The sequence below is a fragment of the Thermomyces dupontii genome, assembly GCF_041956625.1.
Source record: "Thermomyces dupontii strain NRRL 2155 unplaced genomic scaffold VTN31scaffold_5, whole genome shotgun sequence".
Classification (NCBI taxonomy): Eukaryota; Fungi; Ascomycota; class Eurotiomycetes; order Eurotiales; family Trichocomaceae; genus Thermomyces; species Thermomyces dupontii.
This window is the reverse complement of record NW_027192311.1, coordinates 757,128-770,781: the sequence shown is the minus strand read 5'-3', so window position 1 is coordinate 770,781 and position 13,654 is coordinate 757,128. Positions and strand designations below refer to the sequence as shown.

The 13,654-nt window shown below is 54.0% G+C and overlaps 6 protein-coding genes across 6 annotated transcripts; 4 read left to right on the top strand and 2 right to left on the bottom strand.

Moving 5' to 3' along the window:
* Positions 1-60: 60 nt before the first annotated feature.
* Positions 61-1,133, top strand: VTN31DRAFT_5552 (uncharacterized protein; the record flags this gene model as incomplete). The annotated part of the gene is made up of 6 exons (XM_069406064.1): positions 61-74; positions 150-221; positions 286-320; positions 389-466; positions 529-1,013; positions 1,071-1,133. The coding sequence occupies 6 exons, from the start codon at positions 61-63 to the stop codon at positions 1,131-1,133; spliced, it is 747 nt and encodes a 248-aa protein (XP_069259709.1).
* A 1,543-nt stretch (positions 1,134-2,676) lies between these two features.
* Positions 2,677-4,158, top strand: VTN31DRAFT_5551 (uncharacterized protein; the record flags this gene model as incomplete). Its single annotated transcript, XM_069406063.1, has 1 exon — positions 2,677-4,158. The coding sequence occupies one exon, from the start codon at positions 2,677-2,679 to the stop codon at positions 4,156-4,158; it is 1,482 nt and encodes a 493-aa protein (XP_069259708.1).
* Positions 4,159-4,301: 143 nt separating this feature from the next.
* VTN31DRAFT_5550 (uncharacterized protein) lies at positions 4,302-5,572 on the bottom strand (the record flags this gene model as incomplete). The annotated part of the gene is made up of 5 exons (XM_069406062.1): positions 4,302-4,491; positions 4,544-4,591; positions 4,645-4,671; positions 4,735-5,254; positions 5,368-5,572. 5 exons carry the CDS (start codon positions 5,570-5,572, stop codon positions 4,302-4,304), a joined length of 990 nt encoding a protein of 329 aa, XP_069259707.1.
* Positions 5,573-6,309: 737 nt separating this feature from the next.
* Positions 6,310-8,320, bottom strand: VTN31DRAFT_5549 (uncharacterized protein; the record flags this gene model as incomplete). The annotated part of the gene is made up of 2 exons (XM_069406060.1): positions 6,310-6,447; positions 6,503-8,320. 2 exons carry the CDS (start codon positions 8,318-8,320, stop codon positions 6,310-6,312), a joined length of 1,956 nt encoding a protein of 651 aa, XP_069259706.1.
* A 787-nt stretch (positions 8,321-9,107) lies between these two features.
* VTN31DRAFT_5548 (uncharacterized protein) lies at positions 9,108-11,105 on the top strand (the record flags this gene model as incomplete). The annotated part of the gene is made up of 2 exons (XM_069406059.1): positions 9,108-9,505; positions 9,575-11,105. 2 exons carry the CDS (start codon positions 9,108-9,110, stop codon positions 11,103-11,105), a joined length of 1,929 nt encoding a protein of 642 aa, XP_069259705.1.
* A 439-nt stretch (positions 11,106-11,544) lies between these two features.
* On the top strand, positions 11,545-12,372 carry VTN31DRAFT_5547 (uncharacterized protein; the record flags this gene model as incomplete). The annotated part of the gene is made up of 1 exon (XM_069406058.1): positions 11,545-12,372. One exon carries the CDS (start codon positions 11,545-11,547, stop codon positions 12,370-12,372), a length of 828 nt encoding a protein of 275 aa, XP_069259704.1.
* Between the last annotated feature and the right edge of the window lie 1,282 nt (positions 12,373-13,654).

Here is a 13,654-nt window from a genome sequence, read left to right as displayed (position 1 = left end):
GCATCCAGCGTCAATCCGTCCTTGCTTCTGTCCGTTGCCGCCCCTGCATAGTACCCCGCCATGACCGAGTCCAGGTTCGTGATGTCTTGTCTTTGGATTTTGCTGCAGACGGGGTTCCAAGGAGCTGACGTATTGACGTCTCCATTCAGACAGGAGCTCGTAGCATGGGTGAACAACCTGCTGCAGCTCAACCTTACCAAGGTCGAGCAATGCGGCACGGGGTATGTAGACTGAGAAGGAACACAAGACCTTACTATGTCTTGCTGACTGGGGCGTGCTATTCAGTGCCGTTTTTTGCCAGATCTTTGACTCCATTTTTAGTAAGTGGCAGCGCGTGCACCGATTTTTCCATGTGGATCTCACCTAACCGCGAAACACCCCTGCTCAGTGGACGTACCGATGTCTCGAGTCAAGTTCAACGTAAATACCGAATATGCGTATCTACAAAACTTCAAGATCCTGCAAAGTGCGTTGCTGCCTCTCGCGTCTTCGGTCCTGTTAGACCTAACCATGCGCCTATCACCATAGACACCTTCACGCGCCACGGCATCGACAAGCCCGTGCCGGTCGAGCAACTAGTCAAGTGCCGCATGCAGGACAACCTCGAATTCCTTCAGTGGGTCAAGAAATACTGGGACCAGCATTACCCGGGCGGCGACTATGACGCCGTTGGGCGTCGGAAGGCTTCCGGAGCTCCTCCGCCGGCGACCGGGGCGCCGCGCGCCGCTTCCAGTACTGCACGCCGTGGAGGCACCACGCCGACAGGAGCCGCGCGGGCGCGCAGTGCCGCTGGCGGCGCCGGCGCTAACAATGCCACCATCTCCGCGTTACAGCAAGAAATCGCCGCCCAAAAGGAAGCGATCGCTGGGTTAGAGAAAGAGCGGGACTTTTACTTTGCGAAACTGCGGGATATTGAGTTGCTATTGCAGAGTGCGGTCGAAGCGGATCCAGAGCTGGAGAAGGACGAGGATTCATTGGTCAAGCACATTCAAACGATTTTGTACTCGACTGAAGTAAGCCTCCCAATGAGACGCCCTTCTCAGCGTTCGTGGCTAACCATCACCTTTCAGGAGGGCTTCGAGATCCCGCCAGAGGCGGAAGCCGGAGCGGGAGAAGAGCTGGAGACATTCTGATTTTCCAAGCGAGCCACGTTTTCTTCTACAATACCCGGTAATATGTCGATTTCTTCCTTTGACAGCCTCGTGAATATCATTACAAAAGGCATGATACTTTCACTCGTTTATCGTTCTCTTTTGGTTTCCTTCTCCCTTGTATGAGGCCGACGAAGATGTGTTTGTCTTGGATGTTGTTGATATCGTAGGTAATGAACAAAAGTGGGTGAACATGGATGGACAGTTGGCCGAAGCCCAGTCATTCCAGTGAAGAGCAGTTTATCAGTAGTAGAGTCACTATGAATGCGATCCATCGTTAGCTGTTGGACTTCACTGTGATCATGACAGCGGCCCGCCCCGGCGCTGATCGACGATCGACATTCCGCTGCAGGTGCCCAGGCAAATTGAAGCGGTGTGAGTGTGACAGAGAGGATCGCCAAAGCAGGAACCCAAAAGCCTTCCTGTTTGAGTTTAGCGTCAGGTACAAAAAGGGATGATCTCGATTAGGAGTAGCGTTCGGTCGGGCCATGCTTGGCATATGGACCGTCACTGTCCGCCATGGTGATTGGTCTGTGAGAGGGGAAAAAGACCTTGCTTCTGCCCAATCACGACGGACATTGAGGCTCTAGAAATACTAGAATTTGGGTTCAGAAAGGGGTTTTTTTTTGTTTCAAAACCAAAAGTCACGCGATCTGCTTCGTTTGGACTGCTCGAATAGTTCATTATTACTAGTACGAGTCGTATGGATGTGATCGACTAATATTACGAGCACTCGTGAGAGTAAGTATGTACTGTAGTTTGCATCAAGCTAAAATTGAGGCCCAATTTCAGATTGTAGATCAGGACCATCCGGTGCAGCTGCATGCACTCCGTGTTGAGGTGTTCAATTGACAAACCAACCATCGACTGCCATGGAATCAATCCGACAAATCGGCCCAGAACCTGACCAACGGCTGGACGCGCTCTCCGTTCGGTTCCTGGCTAGCGTGATTTCAATCGTTTTTCTTTTTCTCTCCTCTTCTGTTGTTAGATATCTGTAGTTAACGGCTGCAGACGGTCAAGATGGCCTGTTAATCGGCTCTTCAACTCCTTCGACGGCTTTCTTTTTCTTTTTCCTTCTTACTTTCCTTTGAATTCTGTTCGTGGCTACTTGGTATGCACCTGTTCGCTGCATCGAGACTCCCAAATCTGACGGATCATCCTTCTCCAGGTTTCCCCCAGTCAGCCGTGGTCCAGGACCGGCGTGACGTTCGCTCCTTTACCTCAATTGCATCGCTTGTTGCGAGTCTATCCCATTCTCTCCTTGGAATCCTCCATACTATCCCTGCCTTTTCGCTCCCTTTCTTTCAATTCGTCGTGCGATCCCGGCAGATGCACCGATTCTTGGCTTCCGACCAAGTCTCTTCATGCTTTGTTCGTTTGGACGTCAGCAGCAATTGATTCCTGTCGAGAACCGTTGTCTGAAAGCTTGAAGTCGGAACGTGCCCCCTGTGTATGCTGATTCTCGATCGAATTCTTGCCATCAGGTTCTGCGAGGCGAGTGAACGGAGAGGGGGGTTTGAGAATGACACACCATCATCATGGGAGGCTTCATCGTCACCTCAGCGCCGAGGTGCGCTCGAGGACCACCGTTACGCTGGTTGCCCGGCACAATGATCGAGCCGATACCTCTGACTCGCAGGTGGTTGGGGGGCGGAGGACTAACGCAGTCACACACGATGATTTGAAGCAGAATCTCCACCGTAGGGATGACGTCGCGACGCTCACGGCCACCGATGTAGTTACAATGTTCAAGGTAGCAGTGGAGAGTGGCAAGTCGTTGGTCACCGAGTACACCGTCCCAACCCTGCCAGCCACAGTGTCGGATCCTTTGTACGGACTGATCACCGTGTCAGCGCAACCTGAGATAGCTGTCCCAAATACGAACCGGCCAACTGAGGGCGCGTCAGCCAAAGAACTGGATACAATCCAACCGCCGTCAGGTGTCCGAAATATGGTCGATGCTCCGAAACCGTCGCCCACATTGGAGCCGGATACAGGAACAACTCCATTGGTGTCGCAGCCCGATGAAGCGCCGACTGAGGCTCGGACTCCAATCGATGAGTCGAGCAGTAGCACCACATCTGCGACATCAGCCGAGTCAGACAGCAGCAGGACGTCTGCGACATCGGCCGGATCAAGCAGCAGCACTACGTCCGAAACATCAATTGAGTCTGACAGCAGCACTACATCACCGACATCAGCCACATCCACCTCGTCTACTACGCAGCTGACGTCTACACAAATATCCATTCCTTCCAGCACACGCTCTCATACAGTTGCTGACACAAGTCATACAACTACCAGTACCAGTAGCAACTCCGCAACGTCCATCAGTGCGGATGCGGACAGCACGTCCAGGGGAGGAATCGACGTTGGCAAGGTTGTCGGAGGAGTCGTGGGTGGGGTGGCTGGTCTTTCCCTGGTCTTAATTTTCATCTTTCTCTTCATTCGATGGCGCAGGAAACGGGCCGTCGACCGTGGCATAGAACCGACGGCGAGATCCGCGGAGATGGCATCGCATCGGTCGAGCGACACGCCGCTGGTCCCGGGATTCAAGCGATGGTTAGGCCGGTCATCAACGACAAGGGACGCAGTGGCACCCGCGCCTGGGGAGCGCGGCTTCCAGAAGATCTCCGGGCGAAAAATCCCGCCGGCCTTAAGCACCGGTGGAGACGGGTACGGTGACGGTGTGGAGGACGAACTCGTCCCGGAGCTCAAGGGTCCGAATCTCGATGCGGAGGCCGCCAGCCCGGTGTCGCCACGGTCGCCGGCAGGGTTTACCCGGACTGGGAACGGGAACGGAGACAGAGCAGGTTCCGACGCGGGGTCCTCCCACGATGACGACTACGTCGAAGAGTCGCGGGACGTCGTGGACCTGCCACCGGCGCCGCCGGCCGCATCGTCGCTGTCACCGTCATCGTCTTTTGTACGACCAGATGCACTGGGGCGAAGTCTGTCGCGGCATGACGGGAGCCGAAGCAGCCGATTCACTGAAAGTATCTGACGGAAATTTTGCATATAGTATAATGGGACGGGGTTTGTAGGGGCATGGTTATGGTTAAATGGGAACTGTACAAACGGCATCACTGTATACACAAAAGTCTATAAGTACTCAGAGCAGGGTTGTAGCTGAAGAAAAGGTCATTATCATTGACGCTTCGCCCCCGCGACGCCCGGAGTGGCTTCACTCCCCGAGGGGTTCTCATTCTCATTTCTCGACACCGATTCCTGATCGGCGTGTTTCTCAGCAATCTTGGAGGCGGGCCCCGAGCCCATTTCGGGGAAGAACAGGCCGGGAGCAAAGATCGTGAGGAGGATGGAGGCGTACAGGACCAGTCTTAAGTGCCAATTAGTTGAGATCCAGGGGAGTTGGAAGACAGAAAACGTACGTAGCTTCAAGGATGATATAGGAGATTTCATCGCGCATGATGGGATTACTGCCTTTGGGTTAGCGACGTGTTCAATGACAGCGCGTGGGAGATAGACATACCCCCAGCCACCGGCCATTTCGGCAATTCTTTTGAACATCAGTCAGCAAGAGCCCTACGAACCAGAATTCTGAAGGACTGATGATACACACCGATAGATACACCGCGCCAAGATCCCAACATACGCCGCCGCAATCGACGAGCAGAAGATGCGGAACCGCCTCGCGGTCCAAATCTGTCGTCCCGGATCCTCATCCCCATCTGAGGGCGATGTAGAGCGGAAATGCTTCCAGGCTGCGTAAAAGAAATCCGCCGACAAGGCGCCAAACACCGCGAGATTGACGACCTGTAGGACAATCCCCGCGATGATGATACCGTTGCCGACATCCAGCATGCCAAAATTCACATTATCAGGGTTAGCCGTCGCGGCGGCATCGATCCCGCCGCCGATCGCCTGCAGGCAGAGACAAAAGATGTCAAAGGGCAGGAAGATCCATGGGTAGAGGCGCGGGCGAATGCGTGACAGTGTCGGGCCAACCGCCCGCGCTACGTGCTTGAGGGTCAGATAGATGCCCGCGCAGAGCAGCGTCGGCGCAAGGATGATGCAGACGAGTTGCGTCTTGAAGGATTCGGACCAGGGATTGTAGTACATTTGGATGCGGCTTGCGTAGCCTTGATTGACCTCGGGGTTTTTTTACCCATCCGTCAGTTTCCTCTTTTACAACAGCGTAGTAGGGTAGTACTATATGATGCTTGCTACATGGATAACTCATGGGTAGACGCACCGACAGTCTCAAGAATCAACCCCGCGCCCACCGCCAGCGTAAACGTCCATGTTCGCTTCCAAATGCCAATCACGATCGTCCCGATCGCGCAGAGCCCAAACGCCGCGCAGAAGAACGCATTCGCGCCGAGGTTCGGGTAATATCCTAACGTGGTGGCCTCGACGGGGCAGAAGAAGTTGACTTCGGTGCAGCGGATGCGGGCCATGATCGTGGGATCAGGCTAGAGAAGAAGACTCGTGGTGATCGATTACTGCATGTATTCGAAGCGATCGAGTCCAGTCGACCATGTTTCGATCTCTTTGAAAGGACGTCGGGGAGCCAGGAGCCTGATATACTCTACTCTCTACTCAGCCATCGGCTTGGCCTGGATGAGAGTATTTTGTCTTGGTCCACGCCTCCACGGGAAGTACGGCGTATACGAGCGGCTTTAGTAATGATTACTAAGGAAAAGCGACTGCCTTTCCCGCCTTGCGGATAAAAAAGGTCTGAGGTTTCGCTCTGCGGCTTTTCTTCAGTATTGAATGCTCTCCAGGCAACGATTTTTGTTACTAAGCACGGCATACTCCGTACGAGTTCCTCTTATGATGAACAAAGCACCTGTTATTGATACAATGCAGACCCCTTCTGTCCAACACCTTACAGAGCCATGAATAATGCATTCGTTGTGACGTGTCTGGGCGCCTCTGGTTTCTGGAACTTCGGAGACTCGGGAAGTCGGGAGAATTTCCTCAGCTTAACGGAGGAGTCATGCACAATGGCGGGCGCCAAGATACTACTACGCCCCGCCCCGTTTTCTCCGAGACTCTGAGATCCGCCAAGCCCTGCGCCCTCGGATCCGTCGTATCCGGGTCGAAGTCACGTGACAATGGTTCGAGAAGCTTTGGGCCTTTTTGAGGGAACCTGCCTCAGGCCGTCAGGATCTTTTTTTAGCGTTGCTCGAGTTCATCGCCGTCCCACTCTCTCCATCCCGTCCGGGTTCTTGTTCAGCTTGACCCGACACTCTGGACAGTACCACTTGGTCGTCCGGCTTGGGATCTCGGTCAAGTTCACACACTCGAGATGGAACCATTCCCGATCACACTATTCCCCGTTAGACAATCCAGCCTGCTACCAAGCCCAAAGCACAATCACTCACCTCTGAGTTTTCACAGCAAATCATCGTCCCGAAACTGACATCGCCGCAGAGACAGTACCGAGGCTCGTTGGGATCAATTTCCTCCAAAACACCATCCTCATCAATCCGGTAGTCACCCTCCACCTTGATCTCCTTGCCTGCCGACGATCTTTTCTTGGTCGGTTTGGACTTGCGCCGCCCATAGCTGACGGCCGCGCCGCCATCTTTGTTGGCTGACACCGGCCCAGGCGCTGGCCGCTTGCGTCTTCGCGTGCCTCCGGCCGCATCGGTCGACGTCGCCGCTGGCGTCGTGCTCTTCCGCCGCAGGTGCTCCCGTGAAGTGGGCCCCACCGACGGCTCGGCACTAGCCGCAGCCGATCGTCGCCTCGTAGAAGAACGTGTAGTCGTGGACGGTCCGGAGGGTTGTGTCGTGGTCGATTCGGCCCGTGTTGGCGATGTCGTCCGCAACCTCCGCCGCCCAGCAGCGGCAGCTGCTCCCGTAGCTCTTTCGGCCACTGTGGCATCCGTCCGATCTAGCGAGCCTTTCTTTGCTGGAATTGCATCTTCCGCCGCCTCCTCGGCCTTTCGCTTGCGCGTATTTTTCTTCTCTCCCCCTTTGACATCGTCGTTCACGCCCTTGTCTCCCTCGCCCTTCCCCGCTTTCTCCGCTGCAGAAGCCGCGGCCAAGGCAGCCTGCTCGCGCGCCATGTTCTCGCGCTTCAACCGCTTCGCCTCATTGAGCATCATGCCACGGTTGCTAGTCTTTGTCTCCTCCAGCGTAGCACCCATTGCCGCCGCTTCTGATTTGCGGATGAGCATACCCGGAACGTAGTTATTCATGATATCGTCACAATCAATTAATTCTTCTCCCGTCTCCTCCGCTCGAGCCTTAGCGGCCCGGTAGCCTTCCCACCCTCGGCCTGCCTGAGCGAGCTCCCGGTTGATCATGATCTCACTTGGCTGCCAGTTCGCATTCTTCTTCATTTTCTTCCGTAGCCTCGCCATTTCCCAGTCGGTCAGACGCAGCCAGGGAAGATCCTCGCTGCCCTTCTTTGCATCCTCCGGAGGCGGTTTGAGTTGCGCAAGGGCGGCACTTGTCGACAAGGTCGCACCACCTCGTCCACCACTCGTCCCCGATCTCCCACCACGTTTAGGCGGCTGCTTCTCCTTCTTTACCGCGGGTGGCTCCGCCTCCTTATCTTTACGGGCCGGCGCTTTGGGGGCGACTTCACTGTCCGACTGCTCGGTACTGGCTATGGGGGAGTCCGGATTCAACCCGTTGAGCACAGATCGTCGACCTCGCGACCTGGAAAGTGAACCCCTGCCCTGGCCATCGAGCCGCAATGTAATCCGCGGAGTGACGGTCTCTCCCTTCTTCCCGGCGCGAGAACGTTTATTCGTTGGCGACTGTGTCGCAGAAGCAGATGGTTCTTCCGGGGTCGGTTTAGGAAGGGATTCTAGCTTCTTCTTTATGCTGCATATGCGATCATAATGGCGGTCAATCACGTCGTACAAGCGGCATGCCTCCGCGTAGGAGGCTTCGCGCGCGTTCAGAGCACGGTCGAGATGCAGTGATATTTGTTGGCGGAGTTCGCGCGGGTTGGGTCGCGACTCGGGGGGCAGATTTGGGAGTTGTCCATGGATCTTAGTGAGCTCGTGGACCTTTTGCGCTTCGTCCAGGTATCTCTCATCAAGCTTGCGGATCAGGGTCAGAGAGCGGATAAGGTCACAAGGGAGGTACTCAGTGTAGTCGGTGAAATCAGAAACGGTGGCTTGCGCGTCCGGGTCAAAGGGCCCGTCAAAAATCACGCCTCCGGTGTCGTCTGCAATATCTGTCATTGTTGCAACTACTGGAAGGCTTGCGCTGGGGACCTATCAAGGATGGTTTTGCTAGGATGCTGATTGCGGTTCAGGGCTTCACGCCCGTTCAGGGTCATGTGACCCAAGGGCAGTCCAGGTGATGAGAATGTCCGCAATCGGCAAAACAAGCCTGGCAAAAGAAATGTTGTGAATAACACAGAAACCAGCTTCACTGCGCTTGCCCGAGTCAAGGCGTACAGTAGTAGTACTACTTACTGTACGAGTAGTCACTGTCAGTCAGTCTGCAGTGCGACTGTTTAATCGGATAATCCTTAATCCGGTCTGGTTACGAGAACCTCAAAACGATTTCCAAATCCGGTGATCCGTGCTTATCTAATCAGTTTGACAGTCAACTGCTAAAGAACTTGTCTACGACTCTCACCATTTCTACCAGTCAAAAGCTCGTTGATCTACTGTATATGCAGATTTTCTGCGTCATATTCTCGCCAATGCCTGATTAGGCATGAGAGTCCACGTTACAACCTGAACGTGAACGCGCCGATGCCCAGTCGTATCACCATCACACCACAATCTCTCCCTGAACTTAGCTTTTCATCCGACATCACCATAGTGCCGATTCACTGCCAGTATCCGCCTAGCCGGTGTCATTATGACTCTGGTCGAGCCTAGTCAGTGGGAGGACGCTTCTTTCCGTTTGTGTTCCGTCATGTGCTGTTGGCCTTTATTTTCTTCATTTCTTCCGGTTGCACGACTTCTCTTCTCTGCATACTCTCTCTTGTAATTGCACTAGCCGCACAGTCAGGCCATGGACCGGGAAGCGCGGTTGGCTTTGCTCTTCAAGCGGGATAGACATCTGCTGGACAGAAATTCAGAGCGACCCAGTCAACAGAGTCAGATTTCCCTAGACACGTCATCGGGAAACGAGGCAATGACTGATACCGAAGCCCCCCCTGCAAGCACCGCCAGTGCCAGTCACAATGCTTCCGAGGTTGAGAAACCTGCCACCAAGAAACCGTGGTACCAGCGTGACAGTTCAATCTTCGAGTCTGGCGAAAAGGCGGATGCGACGGCCATTGAAAAGGGCTTTTGTCCCTTGGCTGCCATCGCCCGCTTGCCTTACAAGTACCTCAGTGGTCAGAAAGGCCACGAAATTGCCAAGGTGTTTTTCGATAGCGGACGATTCTGGAAACAGAGATGGGACCTGTAAGTAAATCTCCAGACCGGACTCCCCGGTCACACGAACGCCCCGGAGTAACAGAGAGGGACACACAGATATTACATCCTGCCGCCAAGAAATGTCTCTGAAAATCCCCTGATCCTGGTGCGAGCGGCTCAAGTTGAGGAGTTTCTGCAGAAAGTCAGGAAAAGGTGCAAATGCGAATTGGCCCTTCCTGCGGATCCCAATTATGGCCTGCTCCTCAGGTTTCACGAGGAGGCACCGCAGCCCCAGTATCTGGGTCAGTGCTCGAGCAGCAAGGACAAGGAAAGACTGGTGGAAGAATGTCGCCGCAACACTCAAAAGCAGGCTCCTCCCGAGCCTTCTGGCCTTTCAAAAGAGTCCATCCAAGAATATCGGAAGATGTTATCTTTTGCTGTGAATGCCAGTAGGAGAACAGAGAGGGCGAGGAAACGGTCGATAAAGCTGAAAAAACAGCGGGAATGGGCCCATGCCTTGCGACGGGGAATGTGTTTCTTCGGCCTGCTGCCGCAGCGGGCAAGCGCTGCTGAGGATGGACAGGACGAGCAGACCTTCACTTTGCGGCCGCTCAACTTACACGAGCCTAGTCCCTTTGATCCTGCGATGGAGCCCATCTTCATCTGTGTGGACGTTGAGTCCGATGAAAGGTCTTCCCGCGATGTCATCACTGAGATAGGAGTATCCACCCTAGACACCTTGGACCTTGTGGGTGTGGCTCCTGGAGAACGTGGGCGCAATTGGACCGATTTCATTCGCTCTCGCCATTTCCGCGTCAAGGAGCGTCGCCATATCGTCAACCACAGGTTTGTGCAAGGGTGTCCGGATATGTTTGATTTTGGGCAGAGCGAATGGGTATCTCTCCAAGACATTGCCAAGGTGGTGAACAGCTGCTTCTATCCCCCTTACTCGGCGAATTCGACGGCTCCCAGCAATGGCCGGCACCGTAAGGGGGAGATTAAGGAACACAAACTTCGCCGCAGAAACGTTGTCCTCGTTGGGCATGACGTTCAGTCCGACATCCGGTATCTTCGCAGTCTCGGGTGCGCTGTGTTCCAGCCGGAGGCGCTGAGCGGACAATCGACAACCGATGACACCACCAAGACTGCGGAGTCTACTCAGCCCACCTTTATCGACACAATGGATACGAGCACGCTCTTCCAGGTTCTGAAGCGTGAGGAGAACTGCCGGGCGCTGAGCGTTGTGCTCATGGGTGTCGGTATCATCGGATGGCACCTGCACAATGCGGGCAATGATGCGCGCTACACGCTGGAGGCCATGGTCCGTATTATTCTGGCATCCCGTTTGGCCATGGAGGGGAAGATGCGTCCGTGGGAGGCCAGCTCGATCAACTGGGCTCTAAAGCCGATGTGGCCGGAGTCGATGCTCGGTCCTCTGGCTCACTCATTTCGGCAGCATGAAGCGGCCTGGAAAGAGGAAGTGGAGCGCCGTGTGAGTGAGGCGGACGCGGAGGAGCTCCGTGTTCAGGAAGATTGTGGAAACTGGGAAATTGTGACGGGTTGGAGTGGACCACATCACGCGGATGACATTGACGGCGGTAAGCCAAGGGGTATTGTGGTCAGGGCTCTGGGAACAAATGCGAGATGAATCGGGACAAAAGCGCCCTTGTTCCGTCATTGACTTCGTTGACTCGCGGTGTGTTCTTTGTCTTTCGACTTCGCATCAGTTTTTCGGTCAGTAACTAGTAGTCTGAGCAAACAAATTTGAGTGTTGCTTTTTACGTCATGGCAACGTCCATTGTCATAATCAAGCCGAGTATCTCTACAGCGACATGATGGCAATCCAAAAAGACCAAGCTTCGAGCCAAGTTTGAGGTTCATATGAAAATCCATTTTGTTGATACTTGATATCGAATTCGTTTCTTGGAACCCCGCAGTAAAGCTCATGAGCAGCTATATTATTCGCTTGGCTTTTGTTTTTGGCTCACCGGCAAAGCCAACAACATTCAATTGTACCTGCACCCCGCAGTGAACCGACAAGCAATTATAACACTCTACACATCGAGCCGATGTGATCCCACTGAAAAATGGCGACGGAACCGCTCACGAGGCTGCTCAAGTCCACCAACAAAGCGGCGTTTGAGCGCGCGACCAAGCACCCATTCTTGAACAGGGCGGGCCAGGGCCAGATCAGCAAGAAAGTGCTCTCGGAATGGCTGGCGCAGGACCACCTCTACGCACAGGCATACGTGCGATTTATCGGCGGGCTGCTGACCAAAGTGACGCTGCGGCCGTGCAACCCCAACACGAAGCAATGCGGGACACCGACGACGGAGCAGCGAGTCTTTGACATCCTGGTAGAGGCGCTGGTCAACATCCAGCGGGAGTTACGATTCTTCGACGACGTTGCCAAACAAGATGGGCTGGATTTGACGGCTATGCCTGCATCGGCGACCAACGAGCCGGGGGACTGCGGTCCGGGAAGTAATATCTTTGGCGCATCGCCCATCACCCACGCGTATATCGATCTGTTTATGTCCGCGACCAGCCCCGGCGTTTCCTTGCTGGAAGGGATGACGGTACTCTATGCCACCGAGTATTGCTACCTACAAGCATGGCGTTATGCTGCGGACGTGATGGCGCAGTGCTCGTCGTGCGTGTCCGGTGCATCGCCCTCGTCCTTCTCCGCCGGTCACGAGCGTGACCTCGACGGCGGATCCCTGCGCCGCCAGTTCATCCCCAATTGGACCAGTCCCGAGTTTGAGAAATTTGTCAATACGATCGGGGACGTCTTGGATGAGCTGGCGGGGCGGGTTAAGGGTGCGGAGGAGGGTGAGCGGGAAAGAGGGAAGTGTCTGGCTTGGTGGAAGCAGGTGCTCTGGCTGGAGGAGAGATTCTGGCCGAACGTTTCTTAACCAGGTTTTTTGTCCTACTGTAACATAGTGGTTTATTTCCAATGGATCAAGTCGGTTGAAAAGACTGCTATCAACCTCAGTTTATGCCTTAACACAGATAATATACTACATGTATGTTCGAACCTGGCAGTTTCGTCTGCCTGCATGGTGGAAAAGTTGAATCTCGACGTGCAGTGCAGATAGCAGCCAGAAAAGTACCATCATTTTCTCAAGACAGGGAGGTATGGTCAATCTGAACCATGGACCATTTTGAAGCAAGTTTGCCGAAGTGCAAATGCAGTAAGCTACACGGAAATGACTTTCGACGCTCTGCTCCTTGACAGGCATGATCTCACATGCAGACAAGCTCGGGCTCCCACTAACTATTACACTACCGGTACCTAATTCTGTAGGGGGAAAAAAGGGCTAGACCTAGCGTCGAAGCTCTCGATCGGTCGAGTTGTCGAGTTGACGTCATTAACAAGACACTTGTGCAGATCTCCGCACGCTGCTGATCCTCAACCTCGATTTTCGTTGGGAATCGGCGGCTCACGGACATCCGGAGTTGAGGACCCATGCCAAGGGTGAGGCAGTGCTCTTAACAATACTGCGGACAGAACTGCGAACAAATCACAACCCTGGACTTCGGTTCTCGTGGAAGAATGCAACTCGCTGATTTGATGCTGAACGCTTGGTCAAGGGTTTTAAGCATTTGGGTAGGAATCTTTCATACGCGGAGAATAAGAATAACCTAACTACTGACTCCCAAAGACATTCTACGGAGTCCTCTGTACTATGTGCGAGATGCAATTGCGAGTAGGTTCGGGCATCATGATCGACATCCTGAGTTAGAGTACTTCTTTCGGTGAAAGCTCCAACTCAAATCACTCTTGGAAGAGGTGAGGTGATGGCATTTGTGAGTTCCTCGGCAACGTGACTTGTCCAAAACTCCAAATCGTCATGGCTGGCATGTACGAATACGTCCACCGGAGCAAAATGACTTCAGGTTCTCTCACCGAGCTTCGGACTGCCCATCCCGTCACTGCTCACTGCCTGAGATCCCAGGAATGCCGTGGTTAATCCACCCGAATAGAAATTCAGAGCTACTATGAGGCGCAGCTTGCCACCTACTATTACTAACTCTGGTATTTTGCCGTTGCCCTCGATACTAGAAATGATGAAACCACTGCTCAGCAACAGCCATGCTTGCGAAGGTACTTACCTATTACTCCGTACTGTTGCCTGGGTAAACAAGTGCTCATCAGTGGATATGACAGAGCAGAGCTGTGCACTGCCTTGGACT